Source organism: Hibiscus syriacus, unplaced genomic scaffold, assembly GCF_006381635.1.
Source record: "Hibiscus syriacus cultivar Baekdansim isolate YM2019G1 unplaced genomic scaffold, ASM638163v2 tig00111582_pilon, whole genome shotgun sequence".
NCBI lineage: Eukaryota > Viridiplantae > Streptophyta > Magnoliopsida > Malvales > Malvaceae > Hibiscus > Hibiscus syriacus.
In genome coordinates, this window is record NW_024063126.1 from 2266746 (window position 1) to 2284996 (window position 18251).

Sequence of the window (18251 nt, forward strand, 5' to 3'; positions counted from 1 at the left end):
TGCTCCTGTTGCTCGATTGGAGACTATCAGACTAATCATATCTTTGGCAGCTCAAAATAAGTGGAAGATACAACATATGGATGTAAAGTCCGCCTTCCTAAATGGAGTTCTTGAAGAGGAAGTTTACATTCAGCAACCATCAGGCTATGAAGTCAAAGGGCATGAAGACAAGGTGTTGAAGTTGAAGAAGGCTCTTTACGGGCTAAAACAAGCACCAAGGGCATGGAATAGCCGAATCGACAAGTACTTCTAAGAGAATGGCTTCAACAAATGCCCCTACGAGCATGCTCTATATATCAAGATCAAAGATGAAGATATTTTGATCGTGTGTCTCTATATGGAAGATTTGATCTTCACTGGAAGCAACCCAAGCATGTTTAATGAATTCAAGGATGTGATGATGAAAGAATTCGAGATGACAGACATGGGGCTCATGGCATACTACCTTGGCATTGAAGTTAAGCAACAAAATGATGGAATTTTCATTTCACAGAAAAGCTATGCAAAGGAGATACTGAAGAAGTTCAAGATGGAGAACTGTAAGCCAATAAGCACACCGGCAGAATACGGGATCAAGATGACCAAACATGAAGAAGGCGAAAGTGTAGATCCAACATTCTTCAAAAGTTTAGTAGGAAGTATACGCTATCTAACTTGCACGAGACCCGATATTCTTCACGCAGTTGGATTGGTTAGTCGCTACATGGAATCTCCAACAACCACCCATTTTAAAGCCGCAAAGAGAATTCTTCGCTATCTGAAAGGTACAATTGACTTTGGCTTGTTCTATTCAGTTTCTAATTATTACAAGCTTGTTGGATATAGCGACAGTGATTGGGGTGGAGATATAGATAATCGAAGGAGCACTACTGGATTCGTATTTTTCATGGGAGATATTGCGTTCACATGGATGTCAAAGAAACAACCGATTGTCACATTGTCCACTTGTGAAGCGGAATATGTTGTTGCTACCTCATGTGTTTGTCAAGCAATTTGGCTTAGAAATCTATTGAAGGAGATAGGTTTGATACAAGAAGAGCCTACCAAGGTTTGTGTCGACAACAAATCAGCCATTGCCTTATCAAAGAATCCAGTATTCCATGATCGAAGCAAGCACATCGACATTCGCTACCACTATATAAGGGAGTGTGTTGCAAGAAACGATGTGGAAGTTGAATACGTGAAGTCACAAGATCAAGTTGCCGATATTTTTACCAAGCCATTGAAAAGTGAAGACTTCATAAGATTAAGGAACCTATTAGGGGTCACGAGATCAAGTTTAAGGGGGGGTGTTGGATCATAAACTTGATCCATTATGGGAACCTAAACCCAAACCCAAACTAAATTGATGTCATTGCTTACATCATTTAAGTAAAGATGTCATTGCTTACATCATTTAAGTAATGATGTCATTGCTTACATCAATTTAGTTAGGTGAGAGTTAGGTATTTGTTGAATTTGTAATGGTTTAAATTAGTTTATTTGTGTGGTGTAGGATTATTCTTGAGTAGTATAAATACCCCACCCCATTTTAGTTTTAAGCATCAAGAAAAATTAAGAGCTTCTAAGTGAGTGGAGAAGGAAAGTCTTATAAGAGTGAGTTGTAGTTCTTGTTTTTTTAGTGAGAGTGCTCTTCTAATATTTGTTTGAGTTTCAATAAAAGTTGTTTGTGTGAGTGTTTTATTTCCAACACGATTGTCAATGGTTAGTAGGCTTTCACCGGAATATTGGGCAATGCTCAGTTTTCCACGTCGAACTTTGGGATGTGTTAGATGGTCTAGCCATAGCTTAGGATCGGGGTGCGATGAGGTGGTGATGATCCTTAACTCTAATGTCCAGCTAAATGAAACAACAATTACTCGTAGAATCCTCAAGCTTCTCCATCTCCAATGGATTACTAAGATTAAGCATGTTCGTCGGGAAACAAATGGTGTAGTTGATGCATTGATTCATCTTGGACGTACAGGAAGACCAGACCTCACGATTCTGCAACACCCTCCTGATGGTGCTCATAGCCTTCTTCATACTGAAATGGATGATTGAGTAATTCGAATAAAACAATGGTTTTGCAGTTTTAATTGGTAAAAAACGACATTAGGGCTACTTTTGCCATCTAGATTCAATTTATCATTTTCGCCCTTATAGTATTTTAGCATCAATTTAATCCTCGAAATTGTTTAATTGGATCATCATATACCGTTGTCCGTTTTAACTAAAAGAATCGTTAGTTTTCTGCGTCTATGGACACCAACAAATTTCACGTTAACCAATATTGTTGGCGTGGTTTGATGATGTCGTGACATTTATTTAAAAAATAAATAATATAATATTTAAAATATTTCTATGTAAATATTTTATTATTTATAGACAAATAATATGTTAGGAAATATTTTAAATATTTTATTGTTTATATTTTAATAAGTGTCACATCATCATCAAGCTACGTTAGTAATATTGGTTGACGTGAAAATTGTTGGCGTCCACATATGCAGAATACTAACGTTTCTATTAGTCAAAACATTCAATGGTATATGATGATGCAATTAAATAACTTCAATGGCTATATTATTGTGAAAATATCATAAGGATGAAAATGATAAATTGAGTCTACTACAGAAGTAAAAATAACCTTTAAGTGATAAATTGTTGGCGTCCACATATGCAGAATACTAACATTTCTATTAGTCAAAGCGTTCAATGGTATATGATGATGCAATTAAATAACTTCAAGGGCTATACTATTGTGAAAATATCATAGGGATGAAATGATAAATTAAGTCTACTACAAGGAAAAAAATAACCCTTAAACCTAAAAAATATCATATTGATAGAATGTATAAATTTTAAAGATTAAAATTATTATTATTATACCAAATAACTTTTATAAAAAAGTGATTAAAATAAAACTAAAATATAATGTCAATTACAATTTTATAAAAAAAATAATTTGATAACTAAATAATTGAGTAATTAATGATATAATTTATCCTCTAATAAAATTAGGGGTTGTGAAGCAATTGAGAAGATAAGATGGTGGAATCGAGGTCATACAATTATACATGTGACAGCCAATGAACACATTCGATTTTATTATATAAAGATTAGTTTAATGTGGGGAATATTTAACAACAGCTAGAAAGCAGTACTAAAGTAGCTCTTGACCACATTGCCGCACAAGATTTGCAACACTTTCTGGTTCGTAGGCCCTACGCATCGTGGTGTTTTAAACTGGCTAACAGCAGCACCTAACCCTAAATAATGGTCCAGTATATTCTGAAACGTTCCACTCCGAAGAACTCGGAGCTCAAGCGGACCGATCGCATTCACCTTCCGGGAACTAACATACCCTGCATCGACAAAAGAACGATCCAAACAATTGCAGCATTCTTTCAGCACTTGGTCGCTTACTTCCCCACTGATTTCCCAGAATATCACATAGTGACCGGGGTCCGTCCATAAGTCGACATGGCTAGAGAAATCAATCACTTCGAGCTTCTCCTCGGAAATTAGCTTGGCTGCTTCTTCCACCGCTAGCTGCAGATCGTTCTCGGTGTTCTTGTCGATGTTTACGGTGAGCATCAGATTCCTTCTGCATATAAATTTCAACTCCGGGGTCGAGTTATGGAACCCCATTACCTTGACAACATCCCCTAGCCGGTACCTGTACAAACCTTTGGTTTGCAGTTGAAAGGGTATTAAAATATTTGAAAGAAAAGGACAACCAGCAAGTTATACTAACATGGCAGTGTTTCAAAATCATTCAATTATATACATTTAATAATGACAATCATGGCTAATGCAATGTTTACAGGGTCAACAATCCACAATAGAAAATTTCCACTTGCAAATCAGGATTCGGTAGCCAATGACTAAAATACAAGTTACCAGTTTCCACTAAACATCAAATTAAAAAACATTATTATATTTGTGTGTGAGATGAATGTGATCACCTTTAATTGTTTCATAACCAAGGCAGTTTTGTTTTACATGATCCTATACTTTTTTCCAGCACAATACACGAAAACCTATGACATCAAAATGGCCCCAATAGCATCCATCTCTTCTCCCTTTCTTTGTCATGTATAACGATGTTAATTATTGAAAATCATAAACATAAAAATATCTTAAGTGTTGTTCAACCAGACCATTGACCATTAAGCCCCCATCCTTTTCAAAATACATCAGTAGTTTGTAAGTTTTGTCCATTCTTTATTCTCCAGAAAAATACAGCAACGAACTCGTAGACTACCCTGAAAGGATTTCCTGATATACTTACTGATTTACAGAAAAGGAGAACCTATAGGGAGAATATAAGTTCCTGATTTCAATTAAGAAGTTTCAAATGTGGACCAACCGAGATACATGGAGGAGAACACATGGGTGGTTCTTGATAAGAGATTTTCTATTTCCTAATATTGTAATATTAAAGAAACATGTGGATGTGTAGGAATATGTATCAAACAAATAAGCCAATTAAATGAGCCTTTGTCTTAACCAATTGGGACAGACGTGTCTGAACAATGGGTTCTTTTTTCAAACAAAGTAGGTTAAGAAAACAAAAAATCATTGGAAGGAACAAGGCTTGGACCATAAATAACTTGCTCCTACATGGCTACACCCACATGAAGAGCATTTATTTCATGGTTGGGTCATTTTATCAACAAATAAACAACTTTAGAAGTTTTACACACTGTAACGTGCAATATGGACTATGATGTGAACGCGGTTTAGATATGGAGCTGAAGTGATATTAAAGAATGCATGCAAATCTCCTCAAATCTTCTAAACTAATTGTAGGAAATGCAGAAAAAGTTCCGATTCTTCGAAAAAAGAACAATTTAGTACCTGCAACACTTGTGACAATAACTTCATACTCTTCACCGACCTTAACTTCAGTCAGACCCACTGGTTTGGGCTCCATAGAGATGAAACTAGCACCAACTTTGTCTTGGACTTGCTCTTCAGCATCCTCTTTCAGGGGAATGAACTCAAAATACCCAATATTCGGAAGAACGGCATACGTAGTTGACTCTGCAGGCACTTTCGGATTGACATTTGCTCCGATCCATCCCTCAGAAGAACCATAATCAGCACTTACAAGAGGCACATCTCCTGCATAATGCCTTAATTTTTTCAGATAAGGCTCCATGGACCCAGTCATGATCCCATAGATGTATTTGACATTAGGGAAAAGCTCTGGTATCAATCCGTACCAATTACTCAATCCAGAACATTTCCTGTGAATCAAATCAGCCAATTCAGGATTCGGCTTCAGCATTTTGGCCATAGCCGATCGAACCGAAGGGAAGGTGATGCGGCTCGTGAGGACCCCATCTCTAATATCAGCACAAAGCTCTTCCCACACTTGTTCAAAAGTTCGAAACGCATGAACAATACTATGCGCAAAGGTAGAGGAAACCAACTGAATTTCCTCACGGGAGATCAGGCCACATAAAAGATGACAGTACAAGGATTGGTGAAAATCTGGAGCAAATATCACCTCATCAGGGCTGCAACACTGAGATTGCATCCCTCTCATCGCGTTTTTAAACAGCGAATTGCGGAACACATTCGTCGTCGCAGTTCCGGCGAACAAACCCCCTTTGGTTCTACTCGGCTTACTACTATAAATGAACTGCAAAGCCTTTCCGTTGTTAATAGGGAATTCCCTGTACATCAACAATACATACTGATCAATAACCAATCACGTAGCTGGAACAAAAAGGTGTGGACCATAAAAAAAACCTTTGGGGGACAAGAAAGATTAAGAGATATGCAATTGTATATACCTACCTGTTTCTAAAAGCATAAGAAGTACGGAATATCCGCAAAGTAGTTTCCATCAATTCATCATTGAAAGGCACGAACTTGGGTTTTCCTTGAGTGGTGCCAGAGCTGCAAATTCACAATAGAAGCTGTGCATTCAATTTGAAAGGGACAATCAAAGTTAAAAGTAAAGGAATAGGTACCTGAGAGATATGTTGGTGATTAGTTTTCGGGTGAGAATCGGGGCAGAAGGACCATCAGCGATTCTCTGAATGAAAGGCTCCAAGTCATTGTGAGTGACTAGAGGAACACAAGCCTTGAAGCTTTCAGGGTCAGTTCTGCCATTGAGACCCAGATTCTGCAAATACTCGGCGCTTCCATTTTCTTCTAAAATCTTCTTTAAAGTCTCCCTTTGAACATTCTCCGCATCTTTGGTCATCGCTTCGAATTCTTTTATCACTTTCTCAACGTCCAGAATTTCCATCTTTTCTAACATGGTTAATCTATAACAAAAACCAAACAAGGAAAGAAATTAAAGAAAGTCAACACAGTCAACCGACAAGAAATTTGCGGGAAACTTGAATTTCCCTCTAGAAAACAGAGATTAATTTCTTTAACAAAACAAGAAGAAGCAAAATCAATGAAATTCAAATCCAAAACAGTAGGGAAAAGAACTGAGAAACTAAACAAGTTGAAATGGGAAAACAAAAATATTAGATAGAAAAAACTGAACAAAAATTCAACTCAATATCCTGGAACCCAAGACTTGAATGTTAAAATGAACATAATTCACAAAAAAAAAAACCAAAAAATGAAGTAAAAAAGTCAACAACCAAACAAAATCTTCAATAAAACATAATGAGATCGAGGAGGGAAAGAAGTAAGCATTTGGATTAAGTGCAGTTGGAAATTCAGTGAAACCCTTTTCCTCCGGAGAGGAAATTCTGTTACCTGAAGAAGAATGGTGTGGCTTTACTAAAACAGTGAGACAAGAGATAAGGCAGAGCTGGTTTGAGTCAGAACTCTGAACCTTCACAGTTATCCAAACTTTATGTGTGGGGGGGGGGGAGAGCAGATATTTGGTGGAAAACGTTACGGATTTCTATGCTTTCTTTTGTTTTCTCTTTCTGAAAGTGATGATCTCTGCCTACTACTTCTGTGAATAAAATAACAACAGAAAAGAAAAGGGAAATTGCTTTGTGTTTTGGCTATGGAGGATAATGGGAGATAGAGAAGATTCCTCTGCTCCCAATTTATAGGCCTACTACTTCTGTGAATAAAATAACAACAGAAAAGAAAAGGGATATTGCTTTGTGTTTTGGCTATGGAGGATAATGGGAGATAGAGAAGATTCCTCTGCTCCCAATTTATAGTCGCTATTTATTTATTTATTTATTTATTTAATTTCAGTCTTTTTTCCCTTTTATTTTAAAAATGTTGTTTTTGAACCCCATTTTGCCCTTATTGTAAGGTTTGAATTCCAGAAATGCCAGCTTGTGTGAAACTGCTGGATACCGAGATTACTGTTTATGAGCTTGGGGATTTTAGCGGGAATTGGTTTAATATTGCATTTTAAGGAGATTCACAATTTGGGTGACTAAAGAACGAAATTCATAATCTCATATTGAAGTGGGGTCCGCTACAACGTAATCAGGCTCAGTTGTGTGGTACAACTTAAAACTTAAGGAAAATCACATATTTAATACTTAAATGATCAATTTTGATTCGTTTTAGTATTTAATCTTTTAATTTTTTTAAAACTATACTTAGTGTTTAGTTTTTTATTTCATTTTAGTATCAATCGTTAAAAACTTAAATGATGGGCTCACTGGCTGTGTCTACAGTCACTGACCATCACATCCGTTGGCCGATAAAGCCCAAACTTTTTAGTCCGCACCTTTTCTGACCCTGAATGTGATTTTGGCCTTTATTTCAATGGAAAATGTCTCAATCTCCCAAATCAATTATGAACTCTTCGACTTCTTCATCCTTCAATCTATGTCGTCAATTGACTAATGGGCCTGAAACTAGACTATGTTGGTCGACTTGTCATTCTCTCGTGGTCCACCGTTTGAATTGGTCGTTTGTCCACCGGAGCTATGCACTTTAGCCCGTTCGGTAAGCTTTAATGGCGGGATACTAAAATGAAACAAAAAATAAATGTTAGATACAATTATGAAAAGATTGAAAGTTTATGCACTAAAATAGATCATAATTGATAGTTCAGGTACCAACGCGTAGTTTATCCTAAAATTTATGATAAAAATGGAGAAAATAGAACACGATAGAAAATGTAATAAAAAATAACATTTTAAATTGGACGCAACCTAAAATGTCACATTCTTCTAATATTTTCGGTTGCAATCTAAAATATTATCTTATTCATAATATTTTCAATCGTCAACAAAAAATGTGACGTTCTATGTAATATTTTATATTGTAACCGAAAATGTTATAAAAAATATTATATTTTAAGTTGCGTCAAACCTAAAATATTATAGTTTTCTTATCACATTTTTTATCAATCCTATTTCGTTCTTTTTTAACTTTAAATCAAGTTACCTTTCTTTATAATTTCGCCGAAATCAGATTCTAGCAATATTGCACTCTTGTCCCTTCAATTTTACTCCTTTTCCTCTGAGATTCCCTTTCCATAGTTTTAATTTATTGTTCTATACTTTCCAATTTTATTTTCCAATAATTTCTCCTTTTGAGTTTATCGTTTCCTCCTCCAGTTTATATCTACTAACAGAATATAGATATCTTCTTCTAATATGTCGTTAGAGTTAGGAGAACATTCATTCAAGTCGAATAAATTGTTTTGAGTTATTCGAGTTAATAAATCATATTTTATAATTCAAATTTTGTTTAAAAAAATCAACTCGATTTTAATTTACAAAATTCAAGTTTATATTTAAATTTAATTATAAATAATTATAATGTTGTGATACTATTTAAGTCCAATTTAAACATTTTCTATAACCATATATATATATATATATATATATATATAGACTTGAAAGACACAGCTCAAACTTGAAAATCAATATACTAATTACTAAAAATTTTGAGGTATTCAAATTATTAGTGTTCTATTTTATAATTAGACTCGAATTTAAATTTTTTTTGAATCAAGTTGAGTTTATAAAATTATGAGTCAAGTCAAGTTAATTAGAGTTTCTTTAGCATCAAATTGAATTAAAAAAATTAATTTTCGAGTCAAGTCAAATTTTGTTCACCCCTATTTGAAAAAAGTCTATGTAACCCCCTCAGACCAATGTGGATAACCCGATCCAATATGGAGTGTCACATTAGGGCCACCGGAGCGACCCACTGTAAAAATAGCGGAAAATTTAAAACCTTTATTAAAATATGTAACTTATAAAAAGATTTATCAGTATACAGAAATAAAACATATTTTCATACTCAAATATTAAAACAAAATACAATTACATGCCCCTAATCACAAGTACCATACTCTGCAACCAACGACGGAAGAAATCCCTTATTGAAGTTGATAACCGCACTGGTACGATTCTTTTAACCTGAAAAGGTGAGTAACAGAGTGAGCTTCGGAAAGCTCAGTAATACAGAACTACCAGATGATGCTGAAGAACGTGCAGATACAAATAAACATATATTTCCTTATTGAATAAGATATCTACAGATTTGTAGGCTGAGCTGAGGTCCCATTGATATCTCAGGTAGTAACAGATAATATTCAGTTCAGAAAGAAATATTTCGGATGTCTAGGTTCAGGAGATCAGAATAGGTTATCTAGTGTGTTCCCGTAAAACCAGTGAAAAGATACAGATAAAATATTTCAGTAAAATCGATTTATGTAACATGTTTTAAAAACATGAACACTACCCCCATCCGTCAAGTCCAAAATGTGTAGGTTCCCCAGAACCATACACCCACCGTCAAGTCCAGTAAGGCCCTGAGTACACATCCGAGGAGCCGGTAAGTAAGGCATTGACCACACAGCCGAGGAGCCTCCAGGTATACTTCCTCCAACATTACCCCAAATAAAATATGTTTCGTTCGTAACGGATATATGTATATAAAATTAAAACATAATTCAGGTCAAGTAGCATATCAGAATACATGTCAAGTATCATATCAAAATCCAGGTCAAGTATCATATCAAAATCCAAATCGAAAATCAGATAAACTATTCATGTGAATAGGTAACACACTAGAGTTTTCAGATGTTATTCAGAGATACTGGATAATCATATCAGACAGAGAAACACAGATTTTCAGTATGCCGATAGAATACCAGAAGGTAGAATCACTATTGGAAGAGATCAATAACTGATGGAATCATCAGTAATTCAGAATGAGACTTGAGCTGATAGGGAAGAAATGAAGGTTCAATACCTTTACAATCTATGTCGATTAATTAGTTTATCGAATAACTCTAGAAGAATAGCTCCCAGAAATAATACTTATCAACTTGTTAATTCATTAACCTTCCAGGGTATTTACTCTTTAATACCAAATATTATTATCCATAGATCATCTTCTGAGTCATCACTGAATAGATCTTAAGGAGACTAACAGATATTCCAATGCTCTTAATTTCATGTTCACGCTTTCACTATATCATGAACTGCTGATGTGCTTGATTTGTAGTTCATGATCCATAAAAAACATTACATCATGTATGCTCATTAATGTTTCCAGACTCATCCAAATCACTTACTTAATCCTTAGCCTTGATTACTTAATTCATTTAGCAGTCAAGTCTATTATAGTTACTTTGGGGTTTTTCAGGGTAATCCATATGTTTCTGAATTTCATATACATATTGTACTTTTGTTCAATTTAATTTGGTCTTCGTAGTTGATTTGTCTAACGAATATCCATTTCTTATTACCGAATGCGATCTAGAGTTGAGCTTAGCTGAGTACTTTCAAAATTATCATCGAACCATACTTGAGAAGACGAACACGCATTCAAGTAACATCTATGTCGTTCAGATACTGACATATCATTAAGATTGATCAACTCACTTAAGTTGTGTTCCATAACTTCTAAAGGTAGTCCAACACCTATGCTTATTTGGATTCCTTAATTAATCCAAGACATTTACTTAGTATAGGCCATAATGGTATTTTGGTCATTTTGGTATTCAATTTTATTCCATTTATTTCTGAGCTCGAGGATATCTACCATTCTTGAGCTTGGTGATATTCTTAGTCATTTGCATTCTAAGGGTATTTGGTCATTTTATAGATCCATTGTAGTCTAATAATTCATTCCGTCCGATCTTATTATTAAATTCAAACTTATCATTTATGTCAGTACCGTCAAACTATTCTGACAAATCCGATCTATTTCAATCATTTCCATCCATCTGATCTTATTATTTAATTCAAACGTATAATCTTTTCCAGCCCTTTTGAATAGTTCTGACAAAAAAACACCCTTGATAATTTATTCTCAAATCGGAGATTTCCAGGTTAAAAGTCTTTTCAGATGTTACTAACGAATTATCATGAATTTTCCATACAAAGGTAGGATCTAAACAATCAAATAAGTAATTTATTGGTTTAAGTACAAGTTCTCAGGTTACTTTCCCATTTAGAGTCAACTCAGACTATTTTTACCTTTCAAGGTTATTTTTGTAATTTCTTAACCAAATAATTTCGGTATTAACTCTTAATAAATATAATTATAATTTAGAGATCCTATGGTCAATTGCTTTCCCGAACATTCTCTTATCTTGAAATGATTCCTTAACAGACTTCTAATAACTTGCACAAACCCTCTTGGGATGAAAAACCGGTTATCCAAATTTATATCTGTAAATTTATCATATCAATATATCTTTTTAGAGTTATTAATCAACTTCGAGGGACAACTTGTCATTTTACAACATAGGGGTATTTTCGTAATTTTACCTAATCGAAATATTCTCATAATTTATCATCTAAGTACCTTTAATGAGATAAATTATAATCTACATATCCATGGATGATTCCTTTATCACCTAATTCCAGAACTTGTAATTTAATTCCAATTGTCCTCCAATTTTTTTATAATAGTCATCTGAGCCATATTCAGTTACTTACTTTCTACCGCATTCGTATCGAGTGTAGACCTTCATTAATTAACTCCACATAAGTGACCAACATTATCTTATTCATGCATTTACCAATATCAACATGTTCCATAAAACATAAAGAGGCAGTAAAGTATTACCTCGTTTTTCGTGCTATACTGATCGACCATATAAATTCCATTCGAACGCCCTCGATCTTGAAATCATCTTCCAATAATTCCTCAGATGTATATCAACAAAAATTACATAAAAACGGAGCTTAATTTCAAAAAAACGGATCAAATCGGGTGATAAATCAGTCAAAAACAGCTTACCGGGTTTGAATTTGATGAAACAGTCTTCGGATTCCGATTCAGAACGTCGAAAAACATAAAATTTGACTTTTCAAAAATTTTGACTTTTCTGTCAAAGTCAACGAGTTTGACTAGTAATTTCGAGGCTTTCGGGTCTGAATTTTGAAAAACGGACTGCGGAATCGAACTCAAGACGTCGAAAAATATCAGAATAGGTGCATTTGAAAATAGTCTATGGTCGTTCAATGCTCGGTCAACGCCGGTCAAAGTTTTGGTTAAAGGTGGTTAACGACAGTCAACGATCAATTGTTTTATACAATTATCACCCTAATAGAAATTAATTACAAAACTAACACCCTTTTAAAAATATTTACGAAACTAACACCCGAGTTTTACACGAATATCACCCTAACAGAAATTAATTACAAAATCAGTACCCCCTACGCGCAGTGTCGGTGCGTGAACAGTGATACGGTGTCGAAAAAATTCCTGAAAAATTTCTAAAAGTTATTTTAAGGCATTTTGAGACACTTACCAACCTCGGTTCACAATTTTGAACGGTGGAGAGCTCGATTCCGAAACATCAAAAACTTTGACTTTCTCACGCCACCACATGCCGGCGACGACGGAGAAACGGAGGACACCATTGGACGCCGAACGATGCAAAGAACACGATGGTGCGGGAGGTGTCGAAAATGGATGGTCGGATTGTCGTGAATCGATGAAAAACCAACGGAAATCGAGTTAAAATCAACGATACTTCCAACTGAAATTAACGATGAACGATGATGAAAGGTTTGACGGTTTTTGTTCATCGGTCGACAACGAACACGATGGTGGTTTCGGTTCGTCAATCGAAAGTCGGACAGCGATTAGATCGGAGTTGAAATGAGTGTCAAAGGGGAGGAAAAACTGAGAATTTTCTGCTGAAACACGGGAAACAGAGGTTTATATTTTCTCCTAAAGAAAAATGGTCAAATCATGAGTTTAGCCACTGAATTTCCTGCACTTCTTAAAATGGTCTACCAACTTTGAAATTTTTTAATTTAGTCCTCAATTTTCTTCTCAAAATAACAATTAAATCCACCCCTTTATAATTCTAAAATTTAGCCCCTAAATTGGGGTGTTACATTCTAGCTATTTATATTTTGTAAATAGATTCTAGATTTTTTTAATATATATATATATATATATATATATATATATATAAAGTACAAGTAATTATGGAATCATGATATACTATAATTTCCACACATCAATAGTTTGAAAACTTCGGGAAATTATATTGTGAGTGGCTAAAATATGGTTAATAAACGGTGTGACTGATTTCAAAAGTAACTAGTTAAAAGCGCTACTAGAAATGTTATAAGTCCCCATCGAAAAATTATTTGAATTGTTAATAATAATGGTAATAATAGGACATATTATCGTTGTATGAAAAATGGTAAAGAAAATATTGACTTTAGTAATTTAGGTTAATAAACGGAAACGTTATCAATCATAGTAACATAACAGGCCGAGCCTAAAATATTATAAACGGTAAGAAAATAATTTAATTACTTATGATGTTATTAATATTATCAACATATGAGGTTGCGCCTAATATGTTACAAGAATTTAAGTTGATGGAGCCTCAGAAATATCACGATAACAAAATAGGTTAATTACTTATAGTGTTATAAATATTATTAACATATTAGGTTGCGCCTAAAATGTTATTAAAGTTTAGATGATGGGGCCATAGAAATATCACGATAACAAAATAAGATAATTACTTATTTTGTTATAAGTATTATTAACATATTAGGTAGCATCTAAAATAATTACCAAAGTTTAATCTGATGAGGCATTAGACAATCTCATGATAACAAAATAAGTTAATTACTTATAATGTTATGAGTTCTTACAATATATTCGGTTGCACCCAATAATAATGTTATTGTGAATAAAGAAGTAGGTTGCAATCTGAAATGTTAAACTTGTGTTTAATGAATTCGGTTGCGCTTTAATATATAATTGTATCATTTGGAGGGAGTTTTTTTAAACAAATATCGATACTATGATATGATGATCGATACTTTAGCATTTGATGAATGCTAAAATATCAATCCTTTTTCTATGATGTTTGATACTTTAGCATTTGAGAAAGTTGATGAAAATTAAAATATCGATACTTATTGATTTGAAAATATTGTTCAAGTTAAGATCAAAAGTTACTTATGTTATGATGTTTGATACTTGTTCATTTGAAAAAATTGTTTAAGTTAAGATTGAAAGTTAAAATACTTGATTTTTAAACTTTTTATATAAAATGTATGCAAATAAGTTTGAATACTAAAATATCTTTGTAAAAGTATCGATACTTATGCAAAATATTGATACTTCGGTTTCTCATACATCCTTATAAGTAACTGTTATTGTTTTACTAAGGTAAACAATAAAAAAACAAGGTAACGGGTAAAAAATAACAAGGTAACTGTTATCATTACTCCTACTTATAAGGTAATCGGAAAAAATAAAACAAGGTGAAATCGATAAAAAAATTGAAACTTTTATACTAAGTATCGATACATCAACTATGTAATTTATGTTTCGAAATTATTAATATCGATACTTAGAGTATGTGTATCGATACTTTGTTAGGACAATTTTTTGACATAGCATACTATTGTAAATGTATCGATACTTTCATAACCAGTATCGATACTTAAGCATTTGAAAATTTTATGATTGTTTAAATATCGATACTTAGAGTAGGTGTATCGATACTTTAGCATTTGAAAAAGTATATGAATGTTAAAATATCGACTTTTTCTCTGATGTTCGATTCTTTAGTTTTGAGAAAGTTGATGAAGATTAAAATATCGATACTTACGCAATACGAATGATATGATTATGAGGATTTATGTTTCTTAGAGATCCTTATGTCAATATCAGTGCTAGAAATTCTCTTTAAAGAAGCGCATAACTTCTAGCACTGATATTAGCATAAGGATTTCTAAGGACGATGGCTAAAACAAAATGGAAATTGAGCAAGCAAAGCCCCAATCTCAAGCTATCATATGGGATTTATAAAGCATCCTCTCTTCAAAAGAATGCAACATGACAAGAAAGACAAAAAGCTTAACAATTCATAACAAATAAGGGAAGAAAGTTCCTATTTATATATGAACTCCCGCACATCAACCTGGTTAGATTTCTCCTAGTTACCATTGGTAACTTTACTCCTACTTATAAGGTAATCAATAAAATACAAAACAAGGCGCAATCAGTAACATTACTCCTACTTATAAACCGGTTAAAAATAACAAGGTGCAACCATTAACGTTACTCTTACTTATAAGGTAATCGGTAAAAGGAAAAACAAGACGCAACTGAATACGTTACTCCTACATATAAGGTAACCAGTTAAAAATAACAAGGCATAACCTATAACATTACACAAGAATGTTAACTAAACTGGTTAAAATAAGAAAAATGATTGAAAGTGTACGTATCAATACCTACAATATGGGTTTTGATACTTTGTCAGGATAACCTTTGGACATAGAAAACTGTCAAAAAAGTATCGAAACTTTTAGACTAAGCATCGATACATCAACTATGATTTTTTTTTGAAATTAGTAATAATGACACTTATAGTAGGTGTATTGATACTATGTCAGAAACATTTTGTGACATAGCAAAATGGTCGTAAACGTATCGATACTTTCATAACCAGTATCGATATTTCAAACTTCCTCAAATTTAAAATACTGATACTTAGAGTAGGTGTATCAATACTTTGTCTGGACAATTGTTTGATATAGTATACTATCGAAAATGTATCGATGCTTTCATAAATAGTATGGACAATTGAATCTTTATTGTGCCCCATCAAAATGGAATCTTTACTGTGTATGAAATAGAATATTTACTGTGTAAGTCACATATTGTATTATGGAGAGAAATATTAAAGTCGAATTATATCGTAAGGCCAAATCAAAAGTTCTCAATGGCAAGAATTTCAGCTATTATGTATTATGAGGAGAAATCTTTCAAAATTTCATCTGAAGAGACATTAAAATGCTCAATTTGATTAATCAAGTGTCAAACAAGGTTGGTGTAGAGGGAAATATGAAACTGTCGTCACTAGCTATAGGTTCCCCAGGGGTTCAGTTGAAGAAGATTCAGTAATGGGCCATCTGAATAATAATGCATCAATTCATAAAATGATTGAGACATACATAGCAAATTTGGTAATAATGTTGAATAATTTTATGAATATGTTAAAGTAGATACATGTTATTGCAGTTGAAATCCAAAGTTAGAAGAAGATGCATCTAGAAATATAGAAGCAGAACTTGTAACATTAAATTTGTTTGTTTATAGGAGAAAACAAGAGAAAGAACAATAGATTGAAGAACTAAACTTAACATCTGATGAGCCCACTAACTATAAAGAGTGAAAGAATGGTCCATTATTGTGAATGATATTTGTGTGTTATATAATTTGCTTGGGGAAGTTGAATGTAGAATAACATAAGCATGAAATTATATATTAAAATGTTTGATTTACATTTATTGTTTGCTTTCTTATTACAACTGTAGATTACATTTCCATAATCTTTTATGTAAGAGACACACACCTGATTGAGACTGATCATTTGAGAGACAAGCTAGCAAACAATCAATCTCAATAAGGTGTATATCTTTTAGATGGTTTTGGTTTAGGGTTATCCTATCTGAATGAGCTGGATGAGATGGATCCTATCCAAAAGGAAATCTTTACATATCCAATCTTCCAACTTATGCCTCAAAATGATAATGGACATGCAATACTCGACGGTTGATGTAGGAAAGAAATAATGGAAGTTAGGGTTAATCAAGGCTAACACGATAATTATGGAAGTTTATGAGAAAAAAATCTTACAAATGGCGTTTGATGTTACAAACGCAACATATATTAACTAGTTCTGCCCAACCAATAGATCCGCATATATCACATCAATTAAACTAAAACAATAATGAAACACAATGTATAAGAGAAAACCAGAAATAATTATGTAAATAACTTTGAAGGAATATACTGATGAATTCTGGTTAGTTGATTGCTCGAGTTTTTCTGATAAGTTGTTGGTTAATTGCTCAAGATTTTTTGATGAGTTGTTGCTTGATTGTTCTATATTATTTGATAGAAGATGAATGGTGTTGTAAGCTTTTAGCAGGAGAGACAACAACACTGTTGTTGTTTGAAGGGAACAAAACACAAAAGCTCCAATTCATAGTTGACCTCAAATTCATATTGAAATTAAAAATAAAATTGAAATTCACATTCACATTCACATTCAAATTCAAATTTAAGTACTGTATGTTTGAGTACAATTGATGCATTAATTTTTTCAGTTGTAATAGTATATGAAATAAATCGATTGTAATAATATGTAGATATGTTTGAGTACATTTAAATTTGTCGGTTGTAATAATATAGAGACATGTTTGAGTACATTCAAATTCAAAATAATGCATTATGTGTATGGATACAAATATATAAAAAAATATAACTAAACCAAACATACAAAACAATGTTATACATAACAATCATATAAGCAATAAATAAATTAACCATGTTCTAGTTGTCCACTCATAAAGAAATTAAACCGAAGAAAAAAAATTTATTTTTAATAAACTCCTAAAGATTATGTGTATTCGTCAAATTTTCCAAATACTCCCAAATGTTTTCACCTTTTTCTGATAACAAATATAAATAATCGAAATCAACAAATCAAGCATGTTCAATAATGTAATCAACCATGCTCGCATAAGTGGGCATCAATTTGTGTCATACCTAAATCATTGTCGTTCGAAGATGAAGCGTCAAATGGATACGGACATATGTAACTGTATTGCTATATAAATAGAGAAATTAATAGTGAACAAATTTATCAACATATAGTTTAATAGAAAAAATTACAACTTACTAGATTACAACTCATTTTTCTACTGAATCATCCACCAACAATGTATTTCTTGGGTTGAATTGAGGATACTTATTCCAAACATCGTGCAAATCTTTACAAAAGGTGAATTCATCTTTTTGTTTGCACCTTTCCTGATCCTAGTTAAAGAAATAGTTAAACATCA

The 18251-nt window shown here is 33.1% G+C and overlaps 1 protein-coding gene across 1 annotated transcript; it reads right to left on the reverse strand.

Moving 5' to 3' along the window:
* Positions 1-3053: 3053 nt before the first annotated feature.
* LOC120165361 (jasmonoyl--L-amino acid synthetase JAR4-like) lies at positions 3054-6991 on the reverse strand. Its single transcript, XM_039174901.1, has 5 exons — positions 6718-6991; positions 5970-6267; positions 5794-5895; positions 4846-5669; positions 3054-3671 (listed from the first exon to the last, which is right to left on the reverse strand). The coding sequence occupies exons 2-5, from the start codon at positions 6260-6262 to the stop codon at positions 3133-3135; spliced, it is 1758 nt and encodes a 585-aa protein (XP_039030832.1). The 5' UTR covers positions 6263-6267; positions 6718-6991; the 3' UTR covers positions 3054-3132.
* Between the last annotated feature and the right edge of the window lie 11260 nt (positions 6992-18251).

Excerpts from the sequence above, each read along its gene's own strand:
- LOC120165361 (XM_039174901.1), bottom strand. The coding sequence starts at position 6,262 with ATGTTAGAAAAGATGGAAATTCTGGACGTTGAGAAAGTGATAAAAGAA. Across the intron at positions 5,670-5,793 it reads TCTTATGCTTTTAGAAACAG|GGAATTCCCTATTAACAACG; the intron begins GTAGGTATATAC and ends GTTGATGTACAG. Across the intron at positions 3,672-4,845 it reads TATTGTCACAAGTGTTGCAG|GTTTGTACAGGTACCGGCTA; the intron begins GTACTAAATTGT and ends TGCAAACCAAAG.